At 49.5% G+C, this 22431-nt stretch overlaps 1 protein-coding gene across 14 annotated transcripts in view; it reads left to right on the forward strand.

The window, feature by feature from the left end:
• Nucleotides 1-22431, forward strand: part of LOC109451094 (protocadherin gamma-C4) — a 108258-nt gene that overhangs the window by 80501 nt on the left and 5326 nt on the right. For 12 of the 14 annotated variants that reach the window (XM_074313686.1, XM_074313681.1, XM_019739024.2 and 9 more), the window contains 2 exons: nucleotides 13330-13388; nucleotides 20312-20400. In XM_074313686.1, coding sequence (XP_074169787.1) covers nucleotides 13330-13388; nucleotides 20312-20400 — 148 coding nt within the window. Of the gene's footprint in view, nucleotides 1-3703; nucleotides 6386-13329; nucleotides 13389-20311; nucleotides 20401-22431 lie in introns of those variants that run through there. The other 2 variants (XM_019739016.2, XM_019739028.2) reach the window with 2 other exon arrangements.

Here is a 22431-nt window from a genome sequence, read left to right on the forward strand (position 1 = left end):
GTGGGAGAGCCACAGTTTTGTTACTAATAAGGGTATTATTGCTGTCAACCCTTGGATTTGGCAGTCACACACATGAGGCTCCACCACTTACCAGTTATGAGTCCTTCGCCAAGTTAATCTTTCTAAGCCTGTTTCTCATATGAAAAAAGGGAGTGACAACAGTATTATACGATTAGTGCATGATATGTATGCACAGTGCCTGGTGTATCATAAGAGTTAAAAAATTATTAGCTATTTTTATTTTTATTAGTTCTTTACCTACCCCAAATCTTAAACACACCTCGGAAATAAGCAAATCTGGAGATAGCCAAAGATGACAAAGTAGAGGCTTAGGAAGGATGAAAACCAGAGAAAATCAGGTGCTACTTTTCTGATCACACTGGAAAACAGCTGGTACTTTCCCTAAAGCAATGTTATCAAACTTGATTGCACACTAGAATTACCTTTTAAAAATTCTGAAGCCCAGGCCACATCCCAGACCAATTAAAGCACAATCTCTGGGGATGGGACACAGGAATCAGTATTTTTTAAAGGTCCTAAAGTAATTCCAATGTGAATACAAGTTTAAAACCACTGCCCTAGAACCTGCCAGTCTATCAATTAACATTTTTATAAAGCAAAGTGTTATTCTGGTTCCAGGAGCCAACCTTACTGGCCAGGAAAACTTTTAAAAATTCTGTGATGTTATGTACCAACTTAAAACAGTACATAGAATAGTTCTAGAAAAGCATTGTAGGGAAGACATAAGATGATAGTTTAGTCATCTAAAGAGAAAATCTTCCTAAACCACTAGCAATCGGGCAACTATTCTTTTAATGTCTAGAGCTGGGCAATGGGCATGGGGTCTCTTTGGGGGCTGACAAAAATGTTCTGTAATTAGAATGTGGTGATGCTTGCATTGTTTTAGTATATGTGAATATCTTTCTAAAAAACCCCATTGAATTGTACACTTTAAATGGATAAATTGTATGATATTTGAATTATATTTCAGTAAAGCTATTTTAAAACTCTAGAGATGGGAGAATCACATACTTGGCATAAAAAGGTCAAGTCAAGGATATGTAGGATTAAGGCTTTATGGCGCTCCAATTCTAGTAATACAGACTGTATGCCTGTTTGTTTTGGTGTGAACTTGCAAATATAAGGGATTGAGACCTATAAGAGGTCTAGTTCTTGGATATTAAAGACATCAGTAAAGGGCCAGTCATGGTTATAGAGATGACAAACTGATAGAAAAATCAATTAAGATGTTACAGAAAGAGGCTTTATTTCTTTCCAGAAAGACCAGGGGTGGGAGTGGGGAAAACCTAGTACTACACAAACTACTAGTTATTTAGCTTTAGACAAGTCTCTTAACCTCTCTGAACTCCATTGTCCTCATCTATAAAATAAAGGTAATACCGCCTTTCAAAATTGTTGTATGAGTGAAAAGTAATGCATATAAAGTGTCTGTACTCAACAGAAAGTACTTACATAAAATGCATGTATTCAATATTTGTGGAACTAATACATGATAATATCAATAATTCACCATTTATTGAGTATCCCTATGTGTTCATCCCTATGAGCATCCCACTGCAAAAGATGAAAAGATACAGTCAGGCCATTATGGTCCACAGAGTAGCACCATAGGAGACAGACATGCTGGAAAAAAAGATAATATAAGAAACAATGGGAGCAAAGGGAAAGAAACACCTAAGCGAGCCTGGGGAAATCAGGAAGACTTCATAGAGGTGGTGATGCTTGAGCTGAGAACTAAAGATTGAGTAATAGTTTGTTAGATAGTAAAGGGTGAAGGAGGGCATGGAGGGGACCTTGCAGGAAATCCCATGCAGAGGGATAATGATATTACATTATTGCTGAAACTTAAAGTGTGTTTGTAAAACAGTCTTTGGAAGAAATAAAGTGAAACAAGTAGGTGGGAGTTAGATTTTGAATTACCTTTAGGTCAGGCCAAGGAGTTTTTATTTTATTCTGCATTGATAATAGTCATTGCACAATTTTGAACTGACATGGGTATGATGTCATCAGCGTTTTTTGTTTGATTGTTTTAGAGAGATTATTCTGGCGGCCATATTCTGAGATAGATTGGAGACATTGAGACTGGAGACAAAGAGAACAGTTAGGAGGCTATTACAATATTTGAGAAGATTGATAAATGCTTGAGCCACCACACAGTGGCAGGATAGATGGAGGGAGATGACTGTAGTAAAATCATCAGGACTTGTTATCTGACATGATATAGGTAGCAGAGAGAGGAATGAGTCAAGGATGGCGCTCCCCTCCCCCATTCCGATGCAGCTGGGTGGATGATGGTGTCATTCACTGAAGTGAATCCTGGCATAAACACCTAGTAGGTCAGACTGATTTACACCTCCATTATTCCTATGGGAGGAGGTTTAGGTGTTTTTGTTTTGTTTTGTTTTGTTTTGTTTTTTGTAAAAGAGCACAGAAAGCAGATCCCTGCCTTTGAGACCAGAATGTTGGTCAAAAGGATATTCCTGAGGATCAAGGGTTTGGGGAAAAAATCCAGGGACGATAAGAAACCCAGGTTTTGCTAGTGTTTTGGGCATCCAGGTTTTGCCAGTGTTTTGGGCATTCAGTGGTAACCTAGGTGAGGATTTGAATAAGTTAAGAAATCTCATGTCCAGATCAGGCTGGATTTTTCTCTTTGTGCTCTGGTGTGTTTGCCACTTGGATTACAGTTTGCAGGTTTACTGTGTGAAATGAGTTGTGTTTCTGCTTTTGTGCAAGGTGGTAGCCAGGCTCCTGGGAAGGGTCTGGATCAGGGTGGGGCTGGAGTGAGATCAATCTCTAGCTCCAAGAGGCCCCCTGGGGTAAGTGAAAAGCTTGCTCTTTTGAAACAGTCTGTTGGTAATTAACAACATATCAAGCATACCATGGTGTCAAATAAAGGAGATTTGTGGGCAGTGCTGTTGGTAGCTGATCTCAATCTTATTCACGGGAGCTATTAAATCTGTGCACATTAGCATTCTGCGAGGTAATGAGATCTAGTCCTTAGCGCCTCCCAGACACAACTGATTCTTTACTGATTTGGAACATCTCCCTCTCCTGGCTTCCTCCACTCTGCTTCATCTTCTCTACTGTCCTTGAAATCAATGAATGGTAATTTAGTATATCACTATCAAGCGTCTGAATAAAAGAAGTTTGGTTTCCTCTGTGCTTCCTGTTACAACAAAAACGTGTACTGCATAAATTTAACTGGCTACATTAATGTATAAGGCTTTTCTGCTAAGAGGTGGAGATATTTCTAAATAATCTGCAGAGGAGCAGAGTTTTTGTGTATATGGCAGTGTTTTAAATAGCTGTTGCTCTAATACAATTAGACTGAGGCAGAAGCTACTCATTTAGAATATTGGTGGATAACAACACTGGCTTGAACAAAATGACCAGTCTCAAATGGCTACTCCTTTCTGGGCTGCAGGTTGCTAAGGCTCAGGCTGTCGCTGCCCGCCCCCCACCCCGCCCCGCTAAAGAGGGGAGGGGAAGTTGGTATGTTAGAAAAAAAATACATATATGTTGTGTTCCTCTCTACAGACGTAATAACCCGTGGAAAGAAATGCTGTTGAGCGGGAGGAAGGCGAACAGATAGGTGGATTTTTGTGGTGTGTGTGTGTGTGTGTGTTGTGTTTTTTTTTTTCCTCCAATGCTGCGACGCATTAACCCTGCTGCTGTTGGGATGTTCTCTGCTCAGCCTATTGGCTGAGCCCAGGAGCCGCTGTCTGCCAATCGGGTGGTGGAAGGCAGACAAATCTACCCCGCCACAAGCAAAAACGGCGCGTAACCCTTGCGGCGCCGGCCCAGCCGCGCCAGAGCTGGCGCGGGGAAAGGGAGATAGGTGTCTCCAGCTGCTGTGGCCGTTTGGGGCGGGTCGGCTTCTTCCGCTTCTCAGGACCAGGTTGAGAACTAGCGGGTGGCAGCAATGCTCCGCAAGGTGAGAAGCTGGGTAGAAATCTGCCCAGGGGCTACCCTTTTGTTCCTCTTTTGCCACCTGGGTTACGTTTGTGGGCAGATCCGCTACCCGGTCCCAGAGGAGTCACAGGAGGGGACTTTTGTGGGGAATGTCGCCCAAGATTTCCTGCTGGATACAGAGAGTCTGTCAGCTCGCAGGCTGCAGGTCGCTGGAGAGGTGAACCAAAGACACTTCCGTGTGGATTTGGACAGCGGAGCCCTGCTCATCAAGAATCCAATCGATCGAGAGGCACTGTGTGGGCTCAGTGCCAGCTGCATCGTGCCCCTGGAGTTTGTAACCGAAGGGCCTTTGGAAATGTACAGAGCGGAGGTAGAAATCGTGGATGTGAATGATCACGCCCCCCGATTTCCTCGGCAGCAGCTGGACTTGGAAATTGGGGAGGCAGCTCCTCCAGGACAGCGTTTCCCCTTGGAGAAGGCTCAGGATGCAGATGTGGGGAGCAACTCCATCAGCAGCTATAGACTAAGCTCCAATGAACACTTTGCACTGGATGTCAAGAAGCGCAGCGACGGCAGCCTGGTCCCAGAGCTGCTCCTGGAGAAGCCTTTGGATCGGGAGAAGCAATCAGACTACCGCCTGGTTCTGACTGCTGTGGATGGAGGTAACCCCCCAAGGTCTGGCACCGCAGAGCTCCGGGTGTCAGTGCTGGACGTGAACGACAACGCCCCTGCCTTCCAGCAATCCAGCTATAGGATTAGCGTGTTGGAGAGCGCACCCGCCGGCATGCTGCTCATCCAGCTCAATGCCTCTGACCCGGACCTGGGTCCCAGTGGTAACGTCACCTTTTCTTTCAGTGGTCACACCCCTGATCGTGTGAGAAACCTCTTTAGCCTGCACCCCACTACTGGAAAGCTTACCCTTCAGGGACCCCTAGACTTTGAGAATGAGAATTACTATGAATTTGATGTTCGGGCTCGTGATGGGGGTTCTCCAGCCATGGAGCAACATTGCAGTCTTCGAGTGGATCTCCTGGATGTCAATGACAATGCCCCCCACATCACAGTGACCTCAGAGCTGGGCACGCTCCCGGAGAGCGCAGAACCTGGCACGGTGGTGGCGCTGATCAGCGTGCAGGACCCCGACTCGGGGTCAAATGGAGACGTGAGCCTCCGTGTTCCGGACCACTTGCCCTTTGCCCTCAAGTCTGCCTTCAGGAACCAGTTCTCCCTGGTGACTGCTGGGCCCTTGGACAGAGAGGCCAAATCCAGCTATGACATCACGGTCACTGCTTCTGATGCTGGGAACCCACCTCTGAGTACCCAAAGGACTATTTTCCTCAATATTTCGGACGTAAATGATAACCCACCCTCTTTCTTCCAGAGATCACATGAGGTGTTTGTTCCTGAGAACAACCGCCCAGGGGACCTGCTTTGCTCCCTTGCAGCCTCTGATCCAGACTCTGGCTTGAATGCACTTATCTCCTACTCTCTCTTAGAGCCCAGAAATCGAGATGTGTCAGCTTCATCCTTTATCTCTCTGAACCCCCAGACGGGAGCTGTTCATGCTACTCGATCCTTTGACTATGAGCAAACACAGACACTGCAGTTTGAGGTGCAGGCCCGAGATCGGGGCAACCCACCCCTCAGTAGCACTGTGACAGTTCGTCTATTTGTGCTGGACCTCAATGACAATGCTCCAGCTGTGCTTCGCCCTAGGGCCCGGCCTGGTTCCTTATGTCCGCAAGCACTGCCTCCATCCGTTGGAGCTGGTCACCTAGTCACAAAGGTGACTGCTGTAGACTTGGATTCCGGTTACAATGCTTGGGTTTCATATCAGCTCCTGGAGGCCCCGGATCCCAGCCTGTTTGCAGTCTCTCGCTATGCTGGGGAGGTGCGGACGGCAGTCCCCATCCCAGCTGATCTCCCCCCACAAAAGCTGGTCATCGTGGTAAAGGATAGTGGTACCCCACCACTCTCTACTTCTGTTACGCTCCTAGTGTCCTTGGAGGAAGACGCTCATCCAGTGGTCCCTGATCTTCGAGAATCTTCAGCGCCAAGGGAAGGAGAATCTCGCCTGACCCTCTACTTGGCTGTATCACTAGTGGCAATTTGCTTTGTCTCCTTCGGCTCATTCGTGGCACTGCTCTCTAAGTGTCTGCGTGGGGCTGCCTGTGGAGTGACCTGCTTTCCTGCTGGCACCTGTGCCTGTCTCACCCGATCTCGAAGGAGGGAGGGGCTTCCTCCTTCCAATGGGATCCTCCGAATCCAGCTAGGGTCAGATGATCCTATCAAGTTTGTTGATGTGGGTGGCCACTCTCATGGCTGTACACCCTTGGCTTCTGCACCCACTCGGAGCGATAGCTTCATGATGGTGAAGTCGCCCAGTGCACCTATGGCAGGGGAGCCTGTTCGCCCAAGCTGCCCACCCTCTGATCTTCTCTATGGGCTAGAGGTGAGATCTTTGCAGGCTCAGCCAATGCTTGAGGGTTATTCCAATCCAGGCATATGGCTGGGCCATGTTCCAGAGAGTATTGGCCTCTCTGTAAGAGCCCGCAGTGATGTCACCATTTTTGTGAGTGGTAACTTTGCGGTAGATACTGTGTTTTAGAAGTGTTTTGTGACTTAACCAGGGAGTTGTCACAGATTAGTACTTGGGTTTGGGTTATGCCCTTATCTGAGAGTAAGAAATGAAAGTAAGTGGTCAAGAGCCAGGGAATAGTGGCAGCATGCTGCCAGGATGTGGGCGCATAGGAGGCTACAGTGCACAAGGAGAGTGCACTATACTCTACTCTTCATGAATGAAGGGGCCAGGTTCTGGACTAACTTAACACTAGGTTACCATTTCCCAATGGACTGAGGGAAACTAATGCCTTTGTCCCATAGTATCAAATACTCCCTGACCCACTGTGAAGGGAGCACAAAGAGGCGAGAGCCAGGGGAGCAGAGTGGCATCAAGGTGGGAGCAGAGATCGGTTAGTCTGGGTCTTCAGGACTCCACTCAAGTCCCCACTGGGATTTCAGCTAGATGCAGTAGACTGGGCACAGGGGAGCATTACCTCTTCGGGGGTGGGGGGGAGCAGTAAGTGAAATCAATGTCAGAAAACTGGTTTGTAGATGAGGAATTCATAGAGATAACTACTCTGGGAATCTCTAGAGTTTTTTAGAATTGGTGAAACCATAAAGCCCGGGGGTCACGCCTAGCTTCTAGTCACCCTCCTGGGTGACCTGGACCAGTCCCAGAAATGTTCCCCCTTCCACAAGCTGTGATGCTCATTCCACAGCTCAAGTCTGGAATTTCAAGAAATCTGAGTTCTATACCATCAGCTGACATTGAGATTCCTCAAAGCATTGCTGGAAAGTCAGAGCAAGACTCTACAAGATCCTAACAAATCTCTTCTCTCATCTTGGCAGTGTTTGGCAGGATGGGGGTGGGAGGGGGAACACGTGGGCTTTGCCTCCCCAAGAAGGACAAACTTTTGTTGGTCTAAGCAAAGTAGTGGAAGCTCATGAAGTCATGCAGGAAGTTGCTGGGAGAGAACACTGAGAAGTTTTGTACTACTTTGTCTTCCCTGTTGAGCACCATCTGAGCTGTCAAATTTTGCTGCCAAGGGGGCTGAATCAACCTGCAGCACGAAATGAGTGGGGAGGCAGGAGGCTTCTGTGACACAGATTTGCAGCACCCGTTCCTAAGGTTTCCAGGACTGAAGAGACTTCATAATTGGTTGAGAGCAGACAGACTTTTTGGCCAATCAGACTCAGAGCTGAGGTGGAGGATCTGCTCTTCCTGCCCGCCTCTCCTCCCCCAGCTCCCCAGCTCCACTCAGATTCAATTCCCCTCCCCACCCACCCACCCCCGCCATTTGGTGACTAAGAAGAACTGCTGCAGGCAGACAAACCCCGGAGCAGTTTTTAAGAGGCTGGAAGGAGACACAAGAGATTTCAGCTGCTACATTCCAAGCCCTGGGTCTACCTTGGAGACAGGACAGCAGAGTCAGTGTCCAGGAAGGGACTGCTGGGTCATGGGGCCCAAGATACCCCCACAGCTCGCTGGGAAATGGCAAGTGCTGTTCATGTTGTCCTTGTGCTGGGGCTGGGTGTCTGGGCAGCTTCGTTACTCAGTGGTGGAGGAGTCTGAGCCAGGGACGCTGGTGGGAAATGTTGCTCAGGATCTAGGCTTAAAGATGACAGATCTGTTGAGCCACCGACTGCGGTTGGGCTCTGAGGAGAATGGGCACTATTTTTCCCTGAGCTTGATGAGTGGTACTCTGGCAGTAAATCAAAAGATTGACCGAGAGAGCCTGTGTGGAGCCAGCACCAGCTGCCTGCTGCCAGTGCAGGTGGTGACCGAACACCCACTGGAACTAACCCGTGTAGAGGTAGAGATCCTGGATCTCAATGACAACTCTCCTAGCTTTGCCACCCTTGAGCGAGAGATACGCATCTCAGAATCAGCTACATTTGGGGCCCGATTCCCACTGGATAGTGCCCAGGATCCAGACGTGGGCACCAATACTGTGAGTTTCTACACTCTGAGCCCCAACAACCACTTCTCTCTGAATGTGAAGACCCTAAAAGATGGGAAGCTGTTCCCAGAGCTGGTACTAGAGCAGCAGCTGGACCGTGAAGCCCAGGCAAGGCATCAGTTGGTACTCACTGCTGTGGATGGGGGTATCCCGGCCCGCTCAGGAACCACCCTTATCTCTGTCATTGTGCTGGACATCAATGACAATGCTCCGACCTTCCAGTCCTCAGTTCTACGCGTGGCCCTCCCAGAGAATGCACCCATGGGTACACTGCTGCTCCGCCTCAATGCCACTGATCTGGACGAGGGCACCAATGGCCAAGTGAACTATTCTTTTGGAGACCATACATCTGAGGCAGTGCGGAATCTCTTTGGCCTAGACCCTAGCAGTGGAGCAATTCATGTTTTGGGTCCCATAGACTTTGAGGAGTCAAGTTTCTATGAAATCCATGCAAGAGCCCGTGACCAGGGACAGCCAGCCATGGAAGGCCACTGTGTCATTCAAGTGGATGTGGGGGATGCCAATGACAATGCCCCAGAGGTACTACTGGCCTCTTTGGTCAACCCTGTCCTGGAGAGCACACCAGTGGGCACAGTAGTGGGACTGTTTAACGTGCGGGACCGAGACTCAGGGAGAAATGGTGAAGTGAGCCTTGAAATGTCTCCGGACCTGCCATTTCAGATTAAGCCTTCTGAGAACCATTACTCACTGCTAACCAGCCAGCCCTTGGACCGTGAGGCCACATCCCACTATATCATGGAGCTGCTGGCCAGCGATGCAGGGTCACCTCCCCTGCACGCACATCTCACCATCAGGCTCAACATTCGGATATTAACGACAATGCGCCCTACTTCACCCAGCAGCTCTACACTGCTTACATCGCAGAGAATCGGCCTCCAGGTTCCCTTCTCTGCACTGTGGCCGCCTCCGATCCAGATGCTGGGGATAATGCCCGTCTCACCTACTCCATTGTAGGGAACCAGATTCAGGGAGCTCCAGCCGCCTCCTTTGTGTATGTCAACCCTGAGGACGGGCGGGTCTTTGCCCAGCGCTCCTTTGACTACGAATTGCTGCAGATGCTGCAGATCACGGTGGGGGTTCGAGACTCTGGCTCTCCCCCACTGCATGCCAACACATCTCTGCACGTGTTTGTCCTGGACCAGAATGATAATGCCCCAGCAGTGCTGCACCCAAGACCTGGCTGGGGACTCTCGGTCCCCCAACGTCTCCCTCGCTCTGCACCTCCTGGCTCCTTGGTCACCAAGGTGACAGCTGTGGATGCTGATGCAGGCCACAATGCATGGCTCTCCTATTCCCTGTTGCCACAGTCCACAGCCCCGGGACTGTTCCTGGTGTCTGCACACACTGGTGAGGTGCGGACAGCCCGGGCCTTACTGGAGGATGACTCTGACACCCAACAAGTGGTGGTCCTAGTGAGGGACAATGGTGACCCTTCACTCTCCTCTACAGCCACAGTGCTGCTGCTTCTGGAGAATGAGGACCCGGAAGAAATGCCCCAATCCAGCGACTTCCTCACACACCCTCCGGAGCGATCAGACCTCACCCTTTACCTCATTGTGGCTCTTGCAGCCATCAGTCTCTTATCCTTAGTCACCTTCACCTTTGTGTCAGCTAAGTGCCTTCGCGGACACGGAGATGGGGATGGGGGTGGGGGCCAGTGTTGCAGGCGCCAGAACTCACCTTCCCGGGACTACTATAAGCAGTCCAGTCCCAACCTACAGGTTAGCTCAGATGGCACGCTCAAGTACATGGAGGTGACGCTGCGGCCCGCAGACTCGCAGAGCCATTGCTACAGGACGTGCTTTTCACCAGCCTCGGATGGCAGCGACTTCACTTTTCTAAGGCCCCTCAGCGTTCAGCAGCCCTCAGCTCTGGCGCTGGAGCCTGACTCCTTCCGTTCCCGCTCTAACACGCTGCGGGAGCGGAGCCAGGTGAGGGGCTCGCCGCGACCCCTGTGGGCAGCAATGGAGAAGCCGCCCATCCACTTAAGGGACTTAGAACTTGCATTCACTCCCCTCAGGCGGGCTCAGCCGCTAGCTGCGCTCCACCCGATTGTCGGGACCTTTCGGACTGATTGCGCGGGACCAGAGGTGTGGCCAAAACAGGGATGGGGCTCTGAGCCCCAGAGGTGGTGGTGATTGTGGCCGAAGGGGGAGGGGATAACACTGACCCCGCCCCCACACTCCGAAAAGGCTGGGGCCCGGTGATCTTGTGGGCGATCCCGGGGGGTCCCCGGGAGGCAGTCAGAGATCTACTCGCACAGCCCGCCTCCTAGGCCCCGGCGCCCGCACGCTCCGCCGCTCTTTAGGTTTCCTCTTAGGTTTCTCTGCACTCCCTGGGACTTCGCGGTTATTTTCAACCCTCCTTATTACCTCATCAAACAAACGCATCTGTAGACCAGGACAGAGGTGCGTGCACAGGGCTCCTGCGTGTCCTCCCAGCAGAACACACCCACGGGCCACGCAGCACACGCCCTCGCACTTGAGCAGGCACACACACCACTTTTCCCGGCCGGCGCTCACTGCCAGGTCACAGGCACGAGCTGCCCCCGCTCCCCTCACAGCTTCCCTCCACCCCACTGCGGGCCTCAGAGGTACTCATCTCTGTGCATCCTGTTGACAGTCCCAGGTCGTGGCCGCCCGGGGGCCCGCCCCCGTCTCGGGCCGGACCTGATCGCCTCCAGGAAGGCCTGAAGCGGGCTGCGGCCTGGAGCTGGGAGCTACTCTGGGCACTCTAGCCGCGGGGCGGGCGGGACGAGCTGCCCTGGGGCCCTAGAGGCAGCAGGGCCCGGCCTGGGGCGAGTGAGCAGGCCGCTATAGGACGTTCAGCCTGGGACCTCAGTGGCACCCCCACGGCTCCGTTCCTTCGCGGGAAGTGGAAGCCTGGGGCACCCCGGCTCAGGAAGCACAGAGATAGGCTTTTGGCTCCGTCGTGACCACAATGTGCCAGGCGTTCTAGGATCAGGGCTTTGGGGGTCACCAAGGTATCTGAGACTTTGGCAAGTCCTTCCTGCCCTGACCGATGGAAAGCCACAGAGCCTGTGCCAGATGCCAGGGTGTCCTCATATATGGGGAAACTGTAATAGTAAAAAGCACAAGTTGACACAACCCCAGGAGTTTTTGGTCAAAAGATATCTATGCCCCACCCTGCCCCTACTGAATCAGAATTGTATGTTGAAACAACACCCTGGAGTGATTCTGATAGCTGACTGAAAGTCTTACTACACACCTCCTCTGAGAACCACAATATCTCATTGCTCTTCCCAACACATTTGTTGGTTAGGTACTAGCATCCCCACGTCATAACTGAGTTCCACAACTGTCAGGTGACTTGCACAAGATTACAGGGTAAGTAACAGAGAGACTTACCCAGGTCTGTCTTACCCCAGATTTTGTACTTTCAATCACTTGACACTTGGAACTTGGAAAGCTGGAGGACAGCAGGGACAGTTTGCATCTGCTGGGATGGGGCAGAGGTTCGGTTCTTTCCCTTGTAGGGTCTTAAAAGTGGAGGAAAGTCTTCTGGGGCTTCTTATCTGTGAGCATCCCTGAGTGAACAAACTTGGACCCGCCGTCCTTATGCAGGTTGTGAATTTCGCCCAACTCCTTTCCTCCAGTCTGTCAGGGTACCTGCATCTTCCTGTAGATTCTGCTGTGGCTATGAATACAGTGGCTGACTGAGAGCTGGACATCCCTGCGCCCTTCCCCACAGCAGCCCCGGAATGGTGTTGGTGGCCTCTGTTGCACCTAGGATGCTAAGGTTCTGGGTTCTGCTCACCTCACTGCCACCTGTGAGCCTTAGAGTGAGTCATGTAGCAGCCATGGGTCTTCCTCCTCCCCAGTGTAATCACAGATGCTCACATGTCCTTCTCTGCTTCTGGCAGTAAGTGTGTGAATTAATTACTAGCATATCCCAGAACCAGCAAGGTGATGGCTCTAGGAGTGCTCCATGAGAGTGTGTGGTGGAATAACAAACCCTCAGAAAGGCTGGGAGGGAGTTGGGAGTGAAGTGGCTGGCCAGAGTCCTACACCTTCATCCAGGTGGGAGAGGGCTATAGATCAGCCCTTTGGGAGCCCTGGAGACTTGTCTGTGCTGCTTGGAGGCTGTGGGAGCTTGATCTCTGCTGGGTTCCATCCAGCAGTTTTCTCTGTCCCAGACAGTGGGGCCTTGTTCTCTCCTTAGTCACAGCCATTGTTTGGCACAGAGTTCTGGGGGTGAGAGGTATCCTGGGGCTTGGATGCCCTGCAAAGGCCCATTCTGGCATGGCTCCTAAATTAATAATGTATTTAGCAGTGGGAAGGGATCCTTGATCGCCAAGGGCCTGGAGGAGGTATTCCTCTGAATGTGTCATAGAACAACCTGGCACCAAAAGGGTTACCCGGAGCAGCAGCCATCTTGCTGCAGAGGATGCTTTGTTCCTAACTCAGGAGCTGAATAAATTCTTTCTAGGGCTGGTGGAATTTTCATCTAAAAGCCTCTTCTGCCAATTTTGGGGGCTTTCTCTTCACCCCTCCCCCAGGTTCCACAGAAGACACTTTCACAGCTTGAATCTCACTTCAGAAGCTCTGAGTCTGTGGGCAGGGAGGAAGGGGCCATTTTTTTATAGCAAAGGAATCTAGGTTTGCTTACTGTGGTCAGATAAGTGTTATTTTATCTCTTTATCTCCTGTACCTCAAACCTCAGAGACCTGACGTATATTTTGTCTTTGAAGCTGAGTCTACCCCTCCCCCATCTCCTCCCATTTTCTTCTCTGTGTCCACTCCCCTCCTTCCCTCTAGGCCCATCCCAGGGGTCGGGTGACATTCAGACTTCTTGACAGTACTCAGCCCCTTTCCCTCTGTTTTCTCCACAGCAAGCCCCGCCCAACACGGACTGGCGTTTCTCTCAGGCCCAGAGACCCGGCACCAGCGGGTAGGTGACTGCCTCTCCAGCCCACCCTCTTCTCTGCGGCATTTTCTCAGTGATGACGTGGGAGGAGATGGGGAGGGCTCAGCATTTGCTACAAATGGCTTCTTCCCTTAGTTCTAGATCTCAGGGAGGTTTTGGTGTATTGGGGGCTATACATAGACCCCTGAAGGAAGAAGCCATTTTGGAGGCTCAACCCATACACTCATCCCTTCCCTTCTCCTCACCATATGAACATTTTCTTATCTCCTGGGGGCTCTGTGGGACCAAAAGATGGTTTTCAGGTGGTCTCTGGGTGGAGAGGAAGTTTTTTATATTCATCTATTGCCTACACCCCATGCTCCTGGTTGAGCTGGGCTCCATACAGACCTGGGGTTCCGGCGGAGAAACCTGGGGCAGGAGGGCAAGAGGAGGCGCTGTCAGCAGTCAGAGCCTCCTCCAGAGTCTGCAGGACAGAGCAGAGGCAGAGGAGGGGGGTCAGGCAGCTGTGGGGGAAGCAGAAACACACAGCTGGAGGTTGGGCTGAGGAGGGAGACAGCTGTAGGGCAGGTCTCCCAGGTCCTGCCCCTCCTCCAGACTGGCCCCCACTGGTCCTGCCCTGTCGGCCTGCAGGCCTTTTGCCTCTGCCACTCTCTTATCTCTGCATCCTTTCCTCAGTCTCTATGTCAGTTTGCCCTCTCTGCCTCTCCCTGTCTTTCTTGGTCTCTATCTCAGTTTCTGTCTTTATGGCTGACTCTCCGTCCCTATCATTTGTGTCTACTTGCGTTGGTCTGTGCCTCACACTGCGCCTGTCATGGCTAGGGGCTTAATAAATGTGGAATCAATGAATAAATGTGACTCTTCCTAGTCTCAGTCTGTTTCTCCTTTTCTTTCTGTCTCTGCCCTTGACCTCTATTCTGTCTCTCCTTCTTTTATCATTTGCTAGTGTCCTTGTGTTCTTCTGACTCCAGTCTTTTTTCTCAGTCTCTCACTATTTCTGCTTCCCTCTCTGTTCTCAGCCTCTCTGTGTCTCTGTCTCTCTCTGTACATCTCTCGAAGTCTGTTGTCTGTTTCTTTCTACCTCGCTGAGTCTCTTTCTCTGTTTCTCTTTTTTTATCTTTCTCTCTCTCTGTCTCTCTTTTATCCTGTGTTATACTCTGTCTTTTATTTCTTTGTACTTGTGGGCAAGCCAGCACACAAATGCACCCTCATCTCTCTCCCTCCCCCTGCCCCTCACACACAGAGCCTTTGATCAACACTTTCCAACACACTCTCCTATCCAGCTGCTCATTTCAATCTGGTATGAATTCCTGCTGAAACAGGAACTCCCTGTGGGTAGGGGAGGAGGGAAACTTCAGCGGAAAGACCTTCAGTTGGTTTGAGGGGAGTGGAGTGGGCTCTGGGCCAGGGTTCCCTTTTAGAAGTCAGAAGCCTGGAGGAGTTCAAGGAGCCCTGGAGAGAGAGGGGGACAGAGCTTGGGTCACCTTCTCCACCTCCTCGTTGGTCAGACACTTGCTGCCCACATTTCCCCAAATGCTACAGATGCTGAACCCTCACTGCCGCAAGAATCCAGGAGACCTTGGTGTATGGTGGAAACTCCAGCTCCTGGGCAGGTGCAGTTCTGTCACTGGTATCAGGATCTCAATGCACTTCCTAAAAGGCCCCTAGAAGGCAACAAACCAGATGGCTTGGACTGCCTTTGCCGCTCCCTAAACCCCAGCTGTCTCCCTTCTTCCCACTGGCCTTGCCAGCCTTCCCATAAGTTATCCATTAGGTCATTCATGCATTCCTTTATGTCTTCATTCATTCAACAAATATTTATTGAGGATCTACTATGAGCCCATACTAAACACTGGCCTATCAGAGTGAACAAACAGACATAATTCATAAACTCATAGGCTTTCATGCCAGCAGGGGAGACAGAAAACTGACAACAAATCACACATAAAATAATGTCTAGTTTCAAATCATACCAAGTTCTGAGAAGAAGGGGGTAAAGTGAGTGTAATAGGGAAGGGGATAGAGAAGGCCCCAAGAGGAAGTGACATTTGAGCTGAGGTGATAAGGAATACAGGGCAATTTGTGTCCCCTTTACTCACTCCCACCCAGGCCATATACTGGCCCTGAAGCAGAATTCTCTGCTAAACCTGGAAGCCACACACCCGTTGCCTCTCCTGTGTCCTCTGTGTTGACTACCTTACTCAGTCTGAAGTTCCTTTTCATCAAATGAGAGACTGAGTGGCCTGAAATACATGCAGGAGCTCTTAGGGAGATGGAGAAGCCTCAGGAGCTCTCACATCCTTAACATGAGGGGGGTGGGACAAACATTTCTGATTCAGCTCCAAAGTGGCTCAGATGAAATAAGCATTAGGGACCTGGTCCAGCAACTGAAACTTCCCTCCTCCATTCATTCAATAAATAGTAAGCACCTGTAGGCCAGGTAGTGTTCTAGGTGTAGGAGATTTAAAACAGACATAGTCCCTGCCCTCAGGAGTTTACATTGTTGAGGGAGACAACTATTCAAAGAATCACAGAAAACAAATGTAAGATTGCAGCCATGGTAAGTGCTAGGAAGAGTAGTACCTGGTGGTGAGAGCATAAAATAAGAATGTGACCTGGTCAGGGAGCAGGAGGACATCCAGAAGGAAATGAGGCTGTGCTGAAGGGTGAATACAAATTAACCAGCTGAAGGAAAGAGTCACGAGCATTCCAGGTAGAGGGGAAAGTGTGTGCAAAGGCCCTGTGGTGAGGCCTCTGAGGAGCAACAGAACAGGGAGTTTTTTCTTTGCTGCCATCTGATGAGTAAATCGGAGTGGGCATCAAGAGGGGGATACAGTGGTACCTCGGTTTTCGAATGTCTCTGTTGATGAATATTTCAGTTTACAAACGCTGTAAACCTGGAAGTAAATGCTTCGGTTTTTGAACATGTCTCGGAAGTCAAACATGTCACGCGGTTTCCGCTGACTGCAAGATCCTGAGGCCTAGCTGTCAGCTGTTTTCGAACATTTCAGAACTCAAACGGTCCTCCAGAACGGATTACGTTCGAAAACCGAGGTACAACTGTATTTCTCTCAGTCTAACCCTGGTTCCAACCCTCCTCTGCTTTTCTGCCCTACTACCTCCCCATCACCTTGGCTACTGAAAGACCAGGCTCAAAACAGGGCTAGTGAGGAGTTCTTCAGTAAATCTGGTTCAAGTTCAAGCTAGCACTGGGTCACGTTGCCTAGACAAATGGGAAAAAGACTCACGTTCTGAAGTCCCTGACTACCAGGTGCTCCTCCCCACCACTATCCCTTCTCAGGTCATCCTTTTGGCTTCTGATCCCAACAGCTGTTGTCTTAAGCTCTGAATCCAGCAAGTCAGTTCTCCCTTCTCAGGCTGTTACCCAGGCCCCACCCTGCAGCTGTTCCCAGCCTCGGCACTGAGGAGAGAGAGTCCATTGGGTTTCCCCTGGTCCCCACTCTGTTCTCTTTGATGGTACCTTTCCCCTCCCACTAACCTCCCCTCCTCTGAGAGACACTACCTTTTCTCTCCCTTAGTTTGGGCAGTCATTCAACAAACAAACAGATAGCAAGTTATTTTTCATGCTTATAAAATAATGCATGCTCATGATAGAAACATGAGAAATAGAGAACAAAATTTAAAAGAAAAAGCACCCAGAATTTCACAACCCAAGGAAACCACCACTAACCTTTTTTTAATATGGAAAACTTCAAATCTATACAAAAATAGAGAGAGTGGTATAATGAACATCTGTGATCCCACTATTTGGCTTCAACTAACTCTCTACCTCGTTTTCTATTTCCACCCCACACCCCCTTGAATTATTTTGAAGCCATCATATAATTTCATGAGTCTTCACTATCTTTAACAGACAATTCTTTTTTAAAACACATAAGCGCTAAAAATATTAATAAACTAATAATACATTCATAATAAATATTAACAAACGAATATAATCAAATGTCCAGTCAGTAGTCACATTTTCCCAATTATATATCTCTGTTAAATTATTTGCACATTTACCCAAATTAAGGCCCACATTTTATATTTGGCTGAGTATCTCAACTCTCAATATTTTCATATGTATCTTTCTAAACCTTTTACTTTATGGAGTCAAGCAATATGCATAGGCTTTTTTTAAAAAGTCTGATTCACTTTAATAAATTGTTTATGAATTTGTTCACAGACTATTGAGTACTTTCATTCCCAGTAAACTGGTATATTTCTCCCCAGTTTTTTTCTCTTTGTAGTAATTGAGGTCATACTGTCCACTGGTATTGTAGCTTATTTTTTTTATCTTTGCAATATATTACAGAAATTTTCCCATGTTAGTAAAAAATTCTTCAAAAATCATTTGATTATTGCATACTAGCCCAACATATGGACACACATGTATATTTTTAAGTGCTGATGGGGTTTTACTACGTTAAAGATATATATGTGCAGTTATATTTATCACAATTAAATCCAGGCCGTTGTCAGGAGTGTCTTTCCCAGATTTCTCATTTTAAGCCTGATAACAGGAAGCATTTTACCAAAGCCCGGCCCCCACCCCCCATCCACAGCCCCAATACACCAGAATACAAATTCCTTAAGGCAAGGACTGTATCTGTCATCTCTTAAATCCTAGGACCTGGCACAGGCACTGACACATAGTGGGTGTTTGGAAAATGGTCAATTAGATGAAATCTCTCTCCACGTTTATTTTTCATTGTTTCCCAAATCCTGGAAGAGTCCCCTATACCTGCTGCTGGCTCTCCAGGGCCTCTCTGTTGAAGCTCAGTATGTTGTTGTGTATAAGAGCATAGGCTTTGGAGTCATATTAAATCTGTTTCTGGTTGCAGCTCTGCCAGTTACCAACTGTGTGACTTTGGGGAAGTTTCTCAACCTCTCTGAGCCCTGATTTCATCTGCTGGAAAATAGGGATAATCATAACACTTACCTGTAGGTGGTTCTGAGGCTAAAATAGAACATATATATATATATATTCCAGCAGTCAGCCCAGTGCCCAGAAATAGGAAGCTTTCTGGAAATGGTTCAAAAACTCTCTCCCACTCCACTCATCTCCTGCCCAGCTTCACAGAGCTGACATCCTGTCCGTGTGCTTGGTCTCCAGCCTTCAACCATTTCCCTAGAATCCTCCTTACAGGCCTGCCCTTCTGCTCACCTTTACTCCCACCACCCACCTCCACAGGGTGCAGTCCTAACCTGGGGTATCTGGTCCTGTTGTCCACCCCACAGCCCCAAAGCCCTTCTCCCAGCTGCCTCCCACCATGTGCTCTTCCCAGCCTATCCCCATGAGGCCCTTCACCTAGGACAGAGCCCGCCTGCCTCCGCCCTGCGCCCTCAGTCAGGCTGCAGGTCAGGACTTCTGGATTTTCATGGTGACAGAGACATCCGAGACCTCACCTCTGGGCTCTTGCTTGTCCTCTCACAGGAGCAAGAGTGATCTTTAAATACTTAAATCTGATCACAACGAACCCCTTTTAAACACCTCAGTGGCTTTCCAGAGCTCTTAGGATGAAACCCAAATCTTCAGTGTCTGCTCTGCAGCCCCAGCCCCTGACACCACCTCCCCTGTGTGGCAGCCACACTGGCTTCCCTTAGTCCTTTGGACTCACCAAGCTTCTTTCAGCCTCAGGGCAGGTTTCTCCCCCTGCCTGGAAAGCTCTCTCCCACACTACACCTTCTCCTAGATAACTTAATTTTGCCCCTCATTTTTCAATTTTGAAATGTGTCAATCCTCTTGAAAAGTTGAAAGAATAGTATGATGAACATCTGAATACTCTTTTTACCGAGATTCATCAATTGTTAATATTTTGCACATTTGTTTCTCTTTCTCTCTCTCTCTCTCTCTCTCTCTCTCTCTCTCTCTCTCTCTCTCTCTCCCCCCCCCCCCACAGGCCTTTTCCATTCATTCAGGCAACAAATATCTATTGAGGAACCTAATAGACTGTGTGTGTCAGGCTGCTTTTCCTTCCCCTCAAAAACGGAAACAATTTGATCCTTAAAAATTCCAAAAAAGCATGGAAATAGTCACTATGGGAAAAACCCAAGTTAGGTTGGAATCGCTTAGGATTCTTTCACAGGTTAACATTTTTCACAATTATGAATCACTTCATGTTTTTCTCAACGCTTAGAGCATCTAAAGATCTTAATTAGGTGCTGCAGTAGGAAGCAGACAGTCCTGCCATGCGGAGCTCGGTCTGCTGGTGGAGCAGATGGTACGACAGTAAAGTGGGACCACAGCTGCTGCAGGGAGGCACCTGACCCAGCCTGGGTGGGCTTAGGCTAGGGTACCCTCTGACAAATTATGTTCAGGTTACCAAGGCAGAGGTTGGCTGGGAACTGGCACTCTAGAGCACAGGCTGTGCTGTAAGAGAGAACTTGAGGAATTAGGGAAGTGCCTCAGGAAAGGTTTGATGGTACAATGTTTGGGGGGAGGGGACGGGCTGCGGGTGTTCTTATAACATAGAAGGGACAGGTTCTTGTGTGGATTTTATCCTGAGGGCTTAGCAAGCCTCCCTGCTCCAGGGTCTCCTGGGGCCTGCTGCCCCCACGTCTCTCAGTTCTCACCCCTTTCTCTGGTCAGACACATTCCCTCCCATTCCCCACCTTCACTGCCGTAGGGCTAGGCCCTGACCTCCCTCTCTGTGATGGTAAGTACTCTCTCTCCGGAGGGGATGTCACCAATTATCCTGCTCTACTCTAAGGGCCATGGTGGCTATGACAAGTGTCTGAGAATCTAGAGAGCTGGTTTGGGGGACTGACCAATGGGGGTCTGGCTTCGGAGATTGTATAAACTACCTCCTACATCACTGAAAGGGAGCAGGTCTTGGGCATGGGGTGGGGTTGGGGTACTGGATCTGGGAGCTCTGGGATAGGACAGGAGGGGCCGGAGTTGGGCTGGCCTGGGAGCCTGTGCTCACGTCCCACTCTCTCTCTAGCTCCCAAAATGGCGATGAAACTGGCACCTGGCCCAATAACCAGTTTGACACAGAGATGCTGCAAGCCATGATCTTGGCCTCCGCCAGCGGTAAGTTGTACCAGTGTGTGTGCTGGGACGGGAGACCTGGGGTTCTGGGGACATCCCATTGCCACCATACTCTCAGGCTGGCTGTCAACCTGCATGATTTCTCCGGATCTTTCAGATGGACTCATAATTGTAGAACACAAAGCCAGGGTGAGGAACCCCTGAGGGATTCAGGGGCCTGGGGCACCCACAGGGGCCTGGGTCCTGAACAAGTAAAGACCCATTGAGGAGATATGGGGGTCGTGGTTAAGTCTCGCTCTGGAGGGGAGAGCATCAGCCCAGTCCCAGCTCTGCCACTTTAGATCATTTTGATAGGTCAATTTGCTTAATCTCTCGAAACCTCAGCTTTCTCAGCCAAGAAAATGGGGGCAGCGACCTCGTAGGGCTGTGGTGAGGATTAAATGAGATGATACCACAAAGCACGAAGTGCTGGGTCTGGCACATACAAGCCGTCACTCCATACTCCATGGACATAGGCAGGCATCCTCCCCGCAGAGAGAACACACTCTGGATATATGAAACCCCTTCTCTTTTCTGCTGCCCCCACCTTCAGAGTAGGATTGTGGTTTTCCCACAAGGCTAACAAAGAACTTCACATGGACTAGAGAGTCGGTTGATGGTTGTTATCCCTAAAGAGTCAAAAGGATCCTGAGCAGGGGAAGCAGAATAGTGTCATTACTACTTAGGAGCACAGGCTTTGGAGGCAGGCCAATGTGGATTCAAATCCAGGCACCCCTATTTGTGAGTCCTCAGACAAGTTACTAGGCCCCTCTGGGCCTCAGTTTCATTGACTAGGGAATGGATACAATAATAACAGCTCTCACTGTGTGCTGTGAGAGCCTAATATCACAGGAGAGGGGCACAATATGGAGCGGCTAACATTGACTATTATCTTTTTTTTTTAATTGGGGAATACTGGGGAACAGTGTGTTTCTCCAGGGCCCATCAGCTCCAAGTCGTTGTCCTTCAGTCTAGTTGTGGAGGGCGCAGCTCAGCTCCAAGTCCAGTCACCGTTTTCAATCTTTAGTTGCAGGGGGCACAGCCCACCACCATCCCATGTGGGAATTGATCCGGTGACCTTGTTGTTGAGAACTCACGCTCTAACCAACTGAGCCATCCGGCTGCCCCTCTGGCAGCTCAGCTGCAGCTCGTTGCCTTCAGTCTAGTTTGTGGAGGGCGCAGCTCACTGGCCCATGTGGGAATCAAAGCGGCAACCCTGTTGTTCAAAGCTGGTGCTTTAACCAACTGAGCCACCTGGCCACCCACTGGTTATTATCTTTATTGACCCATAGGGGTGAGCAGAAGGCAGAATTAGAATAATACCCATTAATAAGGACTGGCTTCTGGAGCAGCAAATCCTGGGCTTGTATGGAGGTTGGCAGAGGATTAAGGCACCGGCCTTATATAGTGAACAGCGAGCCCTGCCCTCCAGCATGTCTGGTCTGGTGTGCTGGTGGGCAAAGAACTAGGTAAAACCAGAAAAATAATCACCATAACCATGCCCGTATATCACCCCGGGCACATGCTAGACAAACTCTATGGGCCTCATGTCAGTGAACCCTCTCAGCAGCTCTGCAAGGCAGGTCCGATTACTTACATTTGACAGAGGAGAGAACTAAGAAGTCCCTTCTCCAAGGCTGCAGATTGGTGATCTACCCCACCCGACTCACATGTTCATGCCCTTTCTGCTATAGTGACCATGTCTGCCTTGAGATCCAGCCTCAGTTTCCCTTTCAGCTGCATAGGTCTAGAGGCTGAGCTCTTATTGCCCTGCATCATTGTCCCCGGTTAGGGATGCCAGATAAAATACAAAGTGCCCAGTTAAATTTTAACTTCAGATAAATAGTAAATTATGTTTTAGCATAAGTAGGTCCCAAATGTTAGTATTGGGACATACTACACTAAAAAATTGTTCATCGTTTAGCTGAAATTCATATTTAACAGGGTGCCCTTATATTTTTATCTGCTAAATTTGGCAGGCCTCCCCCAGACGTCTGTGAGGCTGAGTGGGGCCAGGCCTGTGTGTGGCTGGTG

The sequence above is a fragment of the Rhinolophus sinicus genome, linkage group LG10 (genome assembly GCF_036562045.2).
Source record: "Rhinolophus sinicus isolate RSC01 linkage group LG10, ASM3656204v1, whole genome shotgun sequence".
NCBI lineage: Eukaryota > Metazoa > Chordata > Mammalia > Chiroptera > Rhinolophidae > Rhinolophus > Rhinolophus sinicus.